A 14,439-nucleotide genomic window follows, 5' to 3' on the forward strand; every position below is an offset into this window, starting at 1 on the left:
TTCACATGCTCCTACTTAGCAAAACACTATCCGCTTTAGTAACAGCATAGACAACCGTGAAAGCCGTTCTCAGCTTCCTATTTCATTCCCCCAAAAATGTTGGGAGTGCAGGGGTCTGGCATAGCAACCCTGTCCACCATGACTGTCATTTATCGGACTGAGGTTGGCTCGGCAAGCCAGGGTCATACTACTTCTCCATTTAAAATGATTTCCTGGAACATCGCAGGTATATGTGCGAAACTGTCTAATGAGGTATGGTTGGAGTACATTAGGTGTTTTGACATTGTCTGCCTCCAGGAAACATCCCATAAGGTTGATATCGTCGACTTTAGTGACCTGTGTTCAGCCTTATTTCTTTGTGATTAATAGGGTTTGCAAACACATCTGTAGCGGAACACATGAGTATGTTAATCTGTTCACTTTCATACTACTTTTAGATTGTGATTCTCCTCTCTTTTTCAGTGGATTAATGGCGACCTCCTAGGTATTGAGCTAATCAATGTGGTTGCCAAGAATCCAATTTCGATTTTTTTGCAGATACCTTCGTCCCCAGTCACCTAGTGAGGTAGGTAGGCACCATATGAATGAATAGGTAAATGAGAAACCTTTAGAAAGCAGACTTAAGCCCTAGGACTTCCTTGCACTAGAACTACCAACTAACGTTCGCAGGAATGTCAGCAGAAAAGGAGGGGCGTAGGTGCCTTTCTGGACCTGCTATAATTGTGCATCTGGTGGAAAATAAACTGGAGGTCACTTCAAATCAGGTATGAGAAAAAGAAGAGGAGCCATCTAAAAGCCCCATATTTTACCCTATTCACAATTGTAGATGGGTCACCCATTTATGAATGCCAAAGAGCAGGGGACGACGGAGGATGACATCCCACCACAGTACCTCCAGTATTAGCAAGGAAAAGAAGTAGGTGGCGGCATATAAGCAGATCAATTGTGATGTGACTAAGGACCTGTCATTTTGACCCAGGAAAAAACACCCAACACACAGCCAGAAAGTAGTTAATGAATGGCCTGGGGGGGGGGGTGCAATCTGAGTCATAGAGGTGAAACCCACAGAAGGCTGCTTTAAGAGAACCCAAAACACTGTCTCAATTTTTGACATTGTCTTAATTTAGATTATGAAATGCAACAGGTATCCCAGATAGCTTGTGGGAAGGACAAGTAAAGACCCAGCAGGCAGTGGGTTTAGGCTACGGAGGTGACATACCAAACCTCTGAAGCAAAGGGTTAACTTCTTAGATGCACTCCGATTACTATGCGTGGGTGAGGCAATGATGTAGTAGGACTGAGGGTGTTCCCGACCTATGACACCTGCTGTCCCGTCTCTGAAGCAGATGTGTTCTCCGAACCATCAAATGAGGCACCCAGTCAGTGAGAATGTTGAAGCAGATGTGGAGAAGGAGGCATAGATGTGGAGTCCTTAAGTCCACAGTTAGACAAAAGGAAGAACAGGACAAGCCTCCATTGTATGCTAAGGCCTTCTCTGGGAATGATCCCTCATGACTCCAGCCTAAGGCCAGTCATCATTGACTGCTTGCTGACCCATTCATAAGTCATGTGTCTTGCTTGTTTACCCCACAGCGGTTTAAGGCAGCATGTATACGTTATGTAGCCCTTTATACAGTCTAAACACATGCAAACAGGGTTTAGGGCTGGCATGGGGACATTAACAAACCTAACTGCGCCCGCACTATTAGCTGAAAAGGCCACAAAAAAGGAAAACTTAGCTTTGTTTTGTAGACCTTAAGTCTGCCTTTGATAGAGTGCCGCGGGGGCACTTAGGGTAAAAAATGGCCTTATGGAGCATACCAAATATCCTATTAAAGGCAATCACAGAGCTTTACACGGGAACTTGGGCCCAGGTCAAAATTGGAAATGGTACGTCTGTAACTAACAAAATTGATGCAAAAAATTGACTGAAACAGGGGTGTGTTTTAGCTCCATGTTTGTTTAACATATATCTGATAGATCTTGCAGAAGTACTCCGGAACATCAACTCTTATCCACCAATTTTGGCTCATGAGGAAATAGAATATCTTCAGTATACAGACGATGTAGTCTTATTAAGCCAAACGCCAATAGCATCGCAAAGCAGCATGAAGGCCCTAAAAAGTTATATGCATAATCAAGGGTTAGAGTTAAACTTGAAAAAAACTAGAGTAGTAAGGCTGATAGACTCCACTAACAAGAAGCACTTTTGGTTCCTAGAAGGGAAAAATGTTGAAGTCAAAACAGATAAATATTTTGGATTTAACTTGGAGTAACAAATGAATGGTAAACAACATATAGAAGCAATGCAAGCGAAAGGTCAATCTCTGAACTATGTCTCCAAAATTTTAAGAAAGAAATTGAGCTGTCCTTCATTAGGTAACCTGCTAACAGTGATGAATGCCCAGTTAATGACAACAGTGACATATGGCATGGAAACGCAGAAAGGCCGTGAAGAAGACATCTTAAATAAATCTGTGTTTAATATTCCGAAATCAGCATCCACAGACCAAGTGCGCTTGGCTGGGTCCAAACTGGAATGGCATGGTGAGCACGAAAACAATGGATTTAGACCCAGATCTCTGTACTGGGGTGTATGTATGAGATTGTTCTGCATTCTGTCCATCAATTGTTAATTTTGCATTTGTCAAACCGAGTGGGACTGGTATGCCCAGATGTGGATCCCGTTCTCTCCATGCCACTGGAGTCCAGCTATCCTGGCTGATGAGGGCTGAAAGCCTAGGATGCTTGATTCCAGTCCAGGGAGGACCTTGCATTGCCGTTTGAGCTGGACTGTTCCCATTGGGCGCAGGGTTAAGACTGATTTGCATATGGCTGGGTATAAACTATAATGGCATGGTGAGCAAAATAACTATGGATTTAGGCCCGGATCTCTGTACTGGGGTGAATGTATGACATTGTTCTGCATTCTGTTCATCAAGTGTTCTTTTTGCATTTAATATTCCGAAATCAGCATCCCTAGCTCAAGTGCGCTTAGGGTTTGGTTTGTTGAACCAAAAATATCAAAGTAAAGCGCTTTCATAAAACTCCATCAATAATCTGTGCTGACAAGAAATAGAGGAGCAAAAACGGAATAATAAAATAGATTCCTGGGGACAAAACCTTAACAAGGCTATTGAGGAATTGGGAGTACAAGAAGACTGGAGTGCAAGCATTGGGAAACAGGATTTTACCAATTAATAAAGGGTATAATTAATCAACTTTCATATTTAACAGACAAAAACCCCTTTATGCTAAGACGACATGCCTGGACAGTGGTTAATTCATATAAAAAAAACTGCTGCCCCAGGAGTATCTCACAGCACACTTCTCACTGTCAACAAAACACCAGTTTATGCAGTTCAGATTTGGAAAATAGGAAACAAACTATCTAATCCCAACCTGGAAGGACCAGTTGCCAAACCAAGAATGCCGACTGTGTAAATTTAAGGAAGAAACCTTGGTACATACTTCTGCGTTTTCCCGATGTTCTTGGAAGAAAGGAAAAAATGCCGAAAGAGATCTAAAAATTCGATCCTGCAGGCAAACGGTAATCACATGGCTTAGTGGTTCCTCTATACCCCTCATTTGCCAGGGTGTGAAATTTGCAAAAGCAAAATCAAAGTAATGGAACAAGTATCATAAGGCACTTGCACTTTCATAAAGAAGTTTCATTGGGAAACGATAATTGGAGAATATATAAGAACAAAGTAATATTGACTAATTTGCACAAGGTTCTTTCACTTTAACACCTTTGATGCTCATGACGAGCTCAGCTCAACTACACAAAAGAAAAAATGCAGAAAGGCAGATATGTAATCGCTGACGTACTTTAAGTTAATAATAGGACAGTGGGCCTTGGTCGCTTGTGATGGAATTGTTAGTTCCGGGTTTTGTCTCATTCCCGTGAGACGTAACCTGAAATGGTTGATGAGGCTGGAAAGAACATGGATACCATCTTTACTTGGGGAATGCCAAATGTTCAAAACAGAGTGGTCAGTAGTAATAAGTAACCAGTGTCCTTGGAAATACAGGTGGGAGTTTGGGAGGAGGCTAATTATGGGCTGAAGTATGCACTGTCTCAGTCTTCCATTGGTAGTATTTTGTTTATATCCAGTAGGCGTAGGTGATGAGTGCCTGGCTGATTGTACCATCATGCCACCTTTTAGCCACTTTAACCTGGCATGCATAATATTGATTAAATGTTGTAGGTCAATAGGATTACGTTGAGATAAGCCAGGTCCAGGTTGGCAGTGACAACACTTTGTAATTTAACCCTCCCACCTTATATGCTTGCATTACTGGTTAGGGTTCTGTTTTTATTTATAATGTGCACGCAATGATTGTATTTTATTGTTGGTTATTCTACTTTATTCGTATGATTTATTTATATATATATATATATATATATATATATATATATATATATATATATATAACAATCCAGTTTACATAACAGTGTTTTAAAGTTGAATCTTTTTAGGTTCATCTTCAAACTGGTTCAACTGTAGTGATGCTGAAGTTTAAGTGAGGGAGTATGAAAGGAGTCCATGTGTGCGTATGTGATAAGGCATTCAGTGTGGCGTTCAGTTAAAGGAACTCCATATTTGATATATTGGTAAACAGATAAGAGGATTTTTTTTATACCTGGCTTAAAAAGAAAACGAATGTAAAAGTATATTTTTTCGTTCAACACTCAAAACATTTGGCTATTTTAAATCCTCACTGTATCACAACTTCTGATTGGAAATTCAGTTATTTATTTGTGTGTTAAACTTCAGACTGTCATAAAGTCATAATAGTAAAAATGAAGTAATGGCAAGCCCTGCCCTTAGGCATGCATTATTTTACCTAAGTCTAACAAATGTGTGTCTTTTCCCTGACTTTCTCTATCTGCTTTTCAGAGATCTTCTGCAAACCTTGACTGAAGAGGAGCTGCACACTCTTGAGCGCAACCTCTGCATATCGCAAGATATGGAATTTCCGGTCACAACGGATCCTGAAGTGCCCGCTGTCCTCACGCCTGTATTAGTAGCTGCCTTGTCAAGTGAAGAAGAACTCTCAGCAAAAGCTGAAAACACAGAGGTGGAGTTGGCATGCTCCATGCAGTACGATGAAGAAGAGCTAGAACAGCTCAACATGATGGTCCACCGGGTGGGGGATGAGATGTCCTCTCTGCTTTCTCCACCAAGTGTCTGTCAGTCTCCGGCCCGCAGGCCGGGTGTGAGGCATAATTCTAGCGTAGAGGCTTCACCAAGCCGGAGATGTCGAGAAAACCTAACAGATGAAGAGGAGAGAGTATTTTTTATGGATGATCTTGACGGAACCGGAGATGCTCTTAGTGTGATAGCATCAGCTGAGAACACCTTGGCATGGGTCAACAACTCATGCCATAATTTGACACAGAGGCTCCCATGTAAGGAGACGTTAATTATTCACAATGGTCAGCCCGACGAATTAATCTCTCTAAAGGATACAGAAAGTGACATAAGCAATAATAACAATATTGAAGATGGTAAAATACTGATGACTAATTACTCTGCTCCCAATACTTGTAGTTGTTTAGAAGGCCCCGATTCACAGGTATACCTCAATGGCTGGGATGCTAATGGCGAGGATGCAGAGACTGCAGAAATTATTGCTCACAGGACTGGTGGGATGAAAATCTCTGCCACTGTAATATTTAATCCCAAATCTCTTTCTTCTTCAGGATCTCCACCAACTACGCCAGACGCAGCTGGTGATTGTATTTCAGCGTCACCCGAGCCTCCGTCTGAAGACGAATCCCATAAACTTGCTTTAGCAGCCACCAATTGCCTAATTAACTCCTGTGTGTGTTGTGGTACCTGTGAGGACAGCAGGGAGGAGAGTATAGCAGGCATAAGAAGTAGACACTCTCCAGAGACGGTGATAAATGCTTCCTATAGTTTGGTGAAATCGAAGGAAAAGGACCACGTAGATAAACTAGACTGCGCAATCTCTGTCCCGGAGATCTTAAACAAGGAGCACTGTAGTTCTTTGTTGACAGAGCGAGATTCTGGCAGAGGACATACGTGTTCCAACTCATCCAAGTGCCTGGCTCACAACTCAGGATCAAACATAGGAGTAGAAAATGAAACAGAGGGTGGCGTGGGGGTCTCAAGTCAACCGAAAAAAACTGTGAAAAAAAGCCAGACCGGTGATGGCAAGGAAAAACAGTTACCGGGCACTGATGAGACTAGCAGTGAGGCGCTAGTAAAGGAAGACATGAAGCCAAGATACGGTCCAGGGTAAGTGACAGTAAAATACACTTTTTTGTTGACCGAGGCTGAATGCTAAACATTTTGGAAGGGTTTCTTTTTAATAAGTTTGTCTCGTGCGAATTGGATGTTGGCTAATTCTTCAAGTTTTAGTAATCTGGAAACAGTAATAACAGTCAAGTGTTATGATCTGTTACGTGTTTGACCAGTCTAATGTGTACTTAGATTTCTAAAGTGTATGTGGGGGTATTACAACATCACAGTGGCTTTAATTGCATCTTATGAAAATTGAAGGTAGTCCGGAGATGTAATGGAATGAGTTATTTTTATATTGACCTACGACGACTCGAGGGTAAGAGTCACACATATCTCTATTGAACACCTGCTGGACCCATCAGTGGTCACTGAGCACCTGAAGACTCTGCTTAAGTGATACTTGACTGTATTTTGAGTAATCTTCCATCTTTATAGTGTGTTTTTCTGTATAACCTTTTGTCTGCTATCTTACCTGTTGGGTGGGAGCACTTGCCAATACTCTTGAATGCAGTATTGTGTTTACACTGGTCCTAGTGTGAGCTTTGAATTCATTTAATTTAAGGTGTGAACCTCTAACATGCAGTCTTGGACCATAGGTTCTTGATTGTTTTGGTAGTCCATGTGAAATAATGTATGTGCGCCTCCAACAGTAGCTAGGGCTACAGAATAAAAATGGCAAAACAAAGTCCTGTTCTAGCAATCTGTCTGGTGCCAAACTAGTGACATCACAGGAACATTAATATTTGCTGGTAGCCCTAATCAACAAGCATTTACAATGCAACGGTCTTGCCTTTGCAAATGTTAGAGCTATTGGCATTGTAATGACAAAAGTGTTATTTATGTGTTGGTTTTGAAAACAGATAAATAAATGGCATTGTCATTTACAATGTCAATAGCTTAATCTCTCGCAAATGCGAGACATATTGCATTTGCACCCACACACACACACACACACACACACACACACACACACACAGAGCCACACACACACACAGAGCCACACACACACACAGAGCCACACACACACACAGAGCCACACACACACACAGAGCCACACACACACACACAGCCACACACCCACACAGCAACACACACAGCAACACACACAGCAACACACACACAGCCACACACACAGCCACACACACACATACACACACACATACAGCCACACACAGCCACACACACAGCCACACACACAGCCACACACACACACAGCCACACACACAGTCACACATACAGCCACACACACAGCCACACACACACAGCCACACACATACACACACAGCCACACACACACACACACACACAGCCACACACACACACACAGCCACACACACACAGCCACACACAGCCACACACACACACAGCCACACACAGCCACACACACACACACACACACACAGCCACACACACACAGCCACACACACGCAGCCACACACACGCAGCCACACACACGCAGCCACACACACACAGCCACCCAAACACAGCCACCCACACACAGAGCCACACACAGCACACTCAAAGTATTTGTTATTTTAAAGTGCCTGCATTACATATGTTACAGCTGAGCTGTATTGCTATTAACTGTTTTTTTTTTAATGAGTTAGTGATATATAAACACGCCGCATGCTTGTGTCTTTGTGCGCGTTCGGCTGTTTGATGTCTATGATCTAGTAAGAAATCTCTTTTTTTACATTTCATTTATCACCTCCACCCTCTTTCGGAAAGGACCTGCAGTGGTGCTGTTTGGCAGAGGGAGAGGGTGTTAAACATAACAATGTGATTTATGGCATCACAAAGTTTTGTTTACATGAATTAACTCCTAATTACAAGTGCTCTTTTTTACTTGGAAAACACGACAAAAACTAAAGCTCTTCCTGGGGCCCTGGAATGTGTTTCTTTCTTTCTTTCAGTTCATCTGGCATGTGTTCTAGCCCATTATAACTTTGCACTATGTACCCTTCTCCTTTGTCAGCCATGCTTTTTTAGTTCAAAGAAAATGCTGAGATGCTGGTTTCCATTTTAAGAAAATGACCTGGTTTCTGTTTAAATACTGACGCTATACAAGTTCATCCTCAAAGGAAGAGTGGGGTAGGGGGCTGGGGGGTGGGGGATGGATTCAGAACCAAATGACGTGTCTATGCCCAAATGTTGGCTGCGCACAGAATTGAAAACGGTACCTTCACGGGCCACACTTGAGACTGAAGTCCGCCCTTTCAAGCCTCCTGATTTGGTTTCGATGCATTCCTTTTCGTTATGAGTGGCAAAGGTGAACCTCCGACGCATTTTGTTTCTCAGGTCCTAGAACCCCTGCTCCTATGTTTCACTGTTCTGATGGAACTCTCCTATGGACTCCACTTGGGACATGTGCGCAGTACGCCACGCGAGACCTAAAAACGACATGGAAGCTGTGGTTAGGGTAGAGCCCAAAATCGGTAATTTCCCATCACCAAGATCTGTGGTTGCAGAGATCTGGTGCCCTCGTCATGCTTTATCCCAGAGTTACTGTGGCTTAGCGCATTGCCAATGCCCATTGGAGGGTTGTGGTAAGTGTAAATAAAGCCCAGTGAGGAGCCATGTAATATGCCCACGCTTGATGACAAAGGTCTCATGTTTTCAGGAATGAGAACTAACTAGCATACATCATAGAAAAGGAGGTAACGATGCATTTGATTTAAATTATAATACTGGCCTCATCCCTCAAGCTGTATTGTATACAGAGTGATGGTGGGGAAAATGACAGCACAGAGGTGAGATGGGTGCAGAGCCCTAGTAAACAATATAAGGTGGTTGCAGAACACAGAGCTGCAGTGGGCGTGGATTCCAGTGTGCCAGGCCTCACCCCAGAGATGTGGTTAGTGCAGAGCTGAGGTGGTTGCCATGTCCACTTGTTGCTGTGTCCAGTGGTTGCCTTGTCTCAACCCTCATACTGTGGTGCGTACAGAGCCCAGAGGCGAGATAGATGGAGAGCCATGCCTCACTCGTGAAATGAGGTGGGTGAAGAGTACAGGCTACCATACCTCATCCCTCCTATCTGTGGACGATTTAAAGCCCAGGAGTGCAGCAGGTGCAGGGTTTGGACTGCCAGGCTTCATCTTCTGAGCTGCGGTCAGTAAAGAGCTCGGCCTACCATGCTTCATCCCAGATATATGGACAGTGTAGAGTGCAGGCTACCATGCTTCATCCCAGATATATGGACAGTGTAGAGTGCAGGCTACCATGCTTCATCCCAGATATATGGACAGTGTAGAGTGTAGGCTGCCATGCTTCATCCCAGATATATGGACAGTGTAGAGTGTAAGCTGCCATGCTTCATCCCAGATATATGGACGGTGTAGAGTTTAGGCTGCCATGCTTCATCCCAGATATATGGACAGTGTAGAGCGTAGGCTGCCATGCTTCATCCCAGATATATGGACAGTGTAGAGTGTAGGCTGCCATGCTTCATCCTTGATATATGGACAGTGTAGAGTGCAGGCTACCATGCTTCATCCCAGATATATGGACAGTGTAGAGTGCAGGCTACCATGCTTCATCCCAGATATATGGACAGTGTAGAGTGTAGGCTGCCATGCTTCATCCCAGATATATGGACAGTGTAGAGTGTAAGCTGCCATGCTTCATCCCAGATATATGGACGGTGTAGAGTGTAGGCTGCCATGCTTCATCCCAGATATATGGACAGTGTAGAGTGTAGGCTGCCATGCTTCATCCCAGATATATGGACAGTGTAGAGTGTAGGCTGCCATGCTTCATCCTTGATATATGGAAAGTGTAGAGTGTAGGCTGCCATGCTTCATCCCCGATATGTGGACAGTGAGGAGCCCACAGGTAAGGTAGAGCTAGGCTACAATGCTTAATCCACCGAATCTGTGAATGGTGGAGAACCCTGAAGCGGGGAGGTTGTAGAGCCCAGGGGTTGCAGATCCCAGGGGCTGTCATGTCTCAACCCCCATAAATTGTGGGGTTGAGACTGCTATACCTCATCCCCCAATCTGTGGACGGTACAGAGGTGAGATGGGGCAGATTGCCATGCCTCGTCCCCGTATCCATGGACAGTGTAGAGCCCGGAGGTGTGATGGGGAAAGGGGTCAGACTGCCATGCCTGATCCCCAAATCTGCGGGTGGTGCAGAGTCTAGTGGTGAGGTGGGGAAGGGGTCAGAGTAAATGTAAATGTAAATGTACAGGAATATATATAGCGCAAATCACCGAGCGGTTTCTAAGCGCTTGCTTAGGGAACCCGTCCTGGTATTCCCCTGTGAGATAACCCCGGCAGGGTATCCGCAAGGTGAAAGCCAGGCATCCCGCCGCGTAGGGGCCGTTGTGGAGATTAAGCAAGCTATTGCCCAGAGTCGCAGAGTGTGAACCCGTGAATCGAGTAGGCACCGGAGCGAGAATTGTCGAGTTCATGGACATTTTAGGACTCAAGACCCCGCCGAGCCGGGAATTGAACCCTGGTCCCGGGCTGACCTCTGCTTCCAGGTCGGCCTCCTCTAACCAGTGAGCCACACTTCTCACTGGTTAGTGCCATACCTCATCCATTGTCGGAGCAGCGCCCAGATGTAAGATGGTGGAGGGGTCAACCTGTCATGCCAGTTTCCCCAATCTAGCGGCGGTGCAGAGCCCAGAGGTGAGGTGGCAGAAGGGGTGAGCCTGCCATGCCTTCTCCCCGTATCTATGGACGGTGGGGCTGAGCCCAGGGGTGAGGTGGGTGCGAGGGTCAGACTGTGATGGTGTGGTGAAGCCAGACAGCAGCCAAGCCTTACCCCCGGCCCAGCTCGATGGGAAGGAGCCCATGGCAGTCACTCTGAAGGGGACAGTCACACCGCCTCACTTACCGCAGTCCCGGCAGGCTGGTAACAGAGGCAGGAGAAGGCCGCTCCGGGAGCCGCTCAGATCGGCCTGATTCCTGCGAACACAAGGGGCACTCTCCTGCGGGGGCGGCACAGGGTGGAGCTTGAGCCCAGGAAGGGACGGCGGCGCTCCTGAGCAATAGGGGGAGAGGGAGGTACGGACTCGGCCCAAGGGAGGTGACGCCGCTCGTTCCGCACGTACTGACCGAGTGGCTCTCGGCAGAGATTGGCGTCGCACAGACTGCTGTTACACTCCTTCCGCGGCCCTGTGAATAGTAAAAAACTTCAAAAACCAGCCCCCAAGTGTGAAAAGGACGGGGCTTAAAAAGAAAGAAATTATAAACACGCCCCCCAGTCTGAAAAGGACGGGGCTTAAAAAGAAAGAAATACGTCATGGCGACCTCTTCTCCAATGTCTGGCCACCGTTTAGGAGGCCAGCCAATGGAGAAGAGGGGCGGGCCTAACCCTCGCTAGAGAAACTCACCCTAAAACTTAAAATCTCGCAAGCTCGACTGCGCATGTGCACAGTACGCCACGTGAGACCTAAAAAGGGACATATCAGCATCATTGAAAGCCTTACGTTTAAAGTCCATTGATTCTGTTAGCAGCCTTGTTTTACGCGAGCCGTGTCTGTTTTCTTACATGTCTGTCACATATAGTATCTGCCCTTTTATTTGATAAAAGAGAAAACTTCAAGTTGCTCAGAATCAGGGAGACCAAGGGCCTGGTGCACAAAGTAAGATTCACACACCATAATGTGCAATTTGCCGTCCTACTGGTTTGCGAATCTATATACAATGTGTCCTATGTACTAATAAGCTGCATTGCAAATTGTCCGTTTACAGGAGCTCGCGGAACAACCTGCCCAATTAATATTAATTAGGCAGATCAAAATGTGTGACTCCCTGTAATAGTCACAGCTGCAGACTTGGTGGCTTGCTGATCACTTTGCTTTTGCTTTGACATAAAGCAGCAGCATGACAGGGGGCTTGGAGGACAATTCACTGCCTCCCTATGGAATCCAGAGTGAAGTAAAATGTGTGTATGAGCTTCAAATGCCAACAAGGGTTAGCACCTACTTACCGCCAGGGTATGGTCGGTCTCCGTCCATCAACCAGACTATTAGGATCACTGACAAAAAGTTGTGATTGGGTCCACTTTCGCTTTGCAGAGGCTTGACTACTTATAGAGTCATATCTAGCACTCCCACCCTGCAAAAGTCTTCCATAGCATTTTATTGAATTGTCTCCTATTTTAAGGATGTTCTAGGCAACTAATGTGTTTTAGCAGTACTGCGCCAACAGACTAACCTTTAAGCACAATATACAAGCATTCTTTCACATACAGGAATCTGTCTTCTTCACCTTAGTTGAAGATTAATTGGTAAAACCTTTAGTCACAGCCACAGTAACATACATTATATTATGTTCCCAAAACAAACTATAGTTGTTAGACTTAACATATTCCCTTTCCCCTCAGTAAACAGCCACTTTTACATTTCTTGCTTATTAGTGAGGCATGCTCTAGAGACTAGTGATTATTCATTTAATCAAGTATGTGCTGTTTCTTGCGTGTACCCTATGCTACGTTTTAAAATTAGCCGCTCCATCACAGATAAGCCTACTCTTAAACAATGACCAGAGCCACATATATAATGTTTGTTATACGTGATCAGTTACACTTTTGTTTTGCAACAAAGAACACATTTTTACAATTGCTAAAAAACGGAGTAATTTTTCATATATTATCACTTTTGAAGTTCAGTTTGTTTCGATCTTATTTACTGGTGCAAATGAATAATTCAGTATTTATGCTTCTTGTTAACAATGGTGATCACTATAAAGCCCAATTTGTGGTTTTCTTTGGACAAAGGCAGCTTGTACTTCGAGCCCCTCCTCTGTTTTGGCTGACGTCTTGGAAATAATTATTTTCTGAAGTAGACATTATAGATACTTTTACTCATTCAAAATGAAGTACATGTGTATCATTTATCCATGAATTACGCACAAACTGCAGATTGTAGTTGTGGTTTTAACTAAGGCTTCACAAAAGGCCGACTTCTGCTCGTGGATTGAAAATTGTAAGTGGAAGTTGTACGTTTCCTTAATTTACTTGTAAACTCGCACATTTAGATAATAAAAAATGCCGTTCTTAAAACTGTGTGTACTAAAATGGCTTTAGGACTATAGTGTAACCCTTTTGGAAAAACTGGGAGTAAATCGCCAAAGAAAATATTGGTATTGTTTTTAGGTCTCGTGACCTACAATGCGCGCAAGCGCATTGAGGGAACGAGAATTCAAGTGGCGAAAATAATCGTCAAACTAAGGGCTTTCAGCCCCGCGGTTTTCATGAAGTTCACGTGAACAAGCACGCGCATTCAGGGCCAGCCCAGCACATCAAAGGGCTTCTCCTCCCCTAATTAATTATTCATGGCCGGCCGTACTCTGTTTCCCAAGCCCGCCCCCATCCTCCACGCATCTCCTTTCACCATGCCTGCACTCTATACTTACCCACATCGCATCGCCTACAATAATGTCCTTTGAAATCTGCAGGCTGATTCATTCATCTGTTATTTGAGTCACATTTATTTTTACGATTTCGAATATTTTAATTAATTGTGTTAGACTTTTTGAAAAAGTAGAACGTTTTTGCAATTTTGCCACGAGAAATATATATTTTATGGTATAATTTATGGTGATGTCGTTTCTGCAAGCTTCATAAATAAAATTGCCCACTTTCCCACATTTGCAGAGTACAGCGTGTCCTTGCTCACAGAGCAGCATACTGCGTGAAACGAAATGCGTTGTCAATTAGACATTTTGGGAAGGAGATCTCTGTTAAGGCCGTCCGTACTCTGTTTCCCAGGCCCGCCCCCATCCTCCACGCATCTCCTTTCACCATGCCTGCACTCTATACTTACCCACATCGCATCGCCTACAATAGCAATAGCCTAAGCAGCATTTCTCCTGCACAAGGCTCGCAAAAGGCTCTCCTCCCTCCCCACATCAAAGGCATCAATCACCCTCCCACAGGCTTCCCCAGCGCTGCCCCGCCCCCTGCTTCACGGCCAGGCCATCTGTTCCCAGCAGCAGCATTTCTCCTGCGCCAGGCCACATCAAAGGCTCTGTGCCACTTTCACCCACACAGCACCACTTTCAGACACGCAACGCCACTCACACCCACGCAAGCCCGCTATCACCCACGCAACACCACACTCAACACCCCACTCAACCACGCAACACCCCACTCAACCACGCAACACCCCACTCAACCACGCAACACCCCACTCAACCACGCAATACCCCACTCA

The 14,439-nt window shown here is 44.7% G+C and overlaps 1 protein-coding gene across 3 annotated transcripts in view; it reads left to right on the forward strand.

Annotated features, from left to right (window-relative positions):
• ZFYVE28 (zinc finger FYVE-type containing 28) overlaps positions 1-14,439 on the forward strand; it is an 826,377-nt gene that overhangs the window by 641,774 nt on the left and 170,164 nt on the right. For all 3 annotated transcript variants that reach the window (XM_086964197.1, XM_086964196.1, XM_086964198.1), the window contains exon 8: positions 4,905-6,269. In XM_086964197.1, the coding sequence (XP_086820323.1) occupies positions 4,905-6,269 (1,365 nt within the window). The remainder of the gene's footprint in view (positions 1-4,904; positions 6,270-14,439) is intronic.

This window comes from Lissotriton vulgaris, chromosome 3_2, assembly GCF_964263255.1.
Source record: "Lissotriton vulgaris chromosome 3_2, aLisVul1.2, whole genome shotgun sequence".
Classification (NCBI taxonomy): domain Eukaryota; kingdom Metazoa; phylum Chordata; class Amphibia; order Caudata; family Salamandridae; genus Lissotriton; species Lissotriton vulgaris.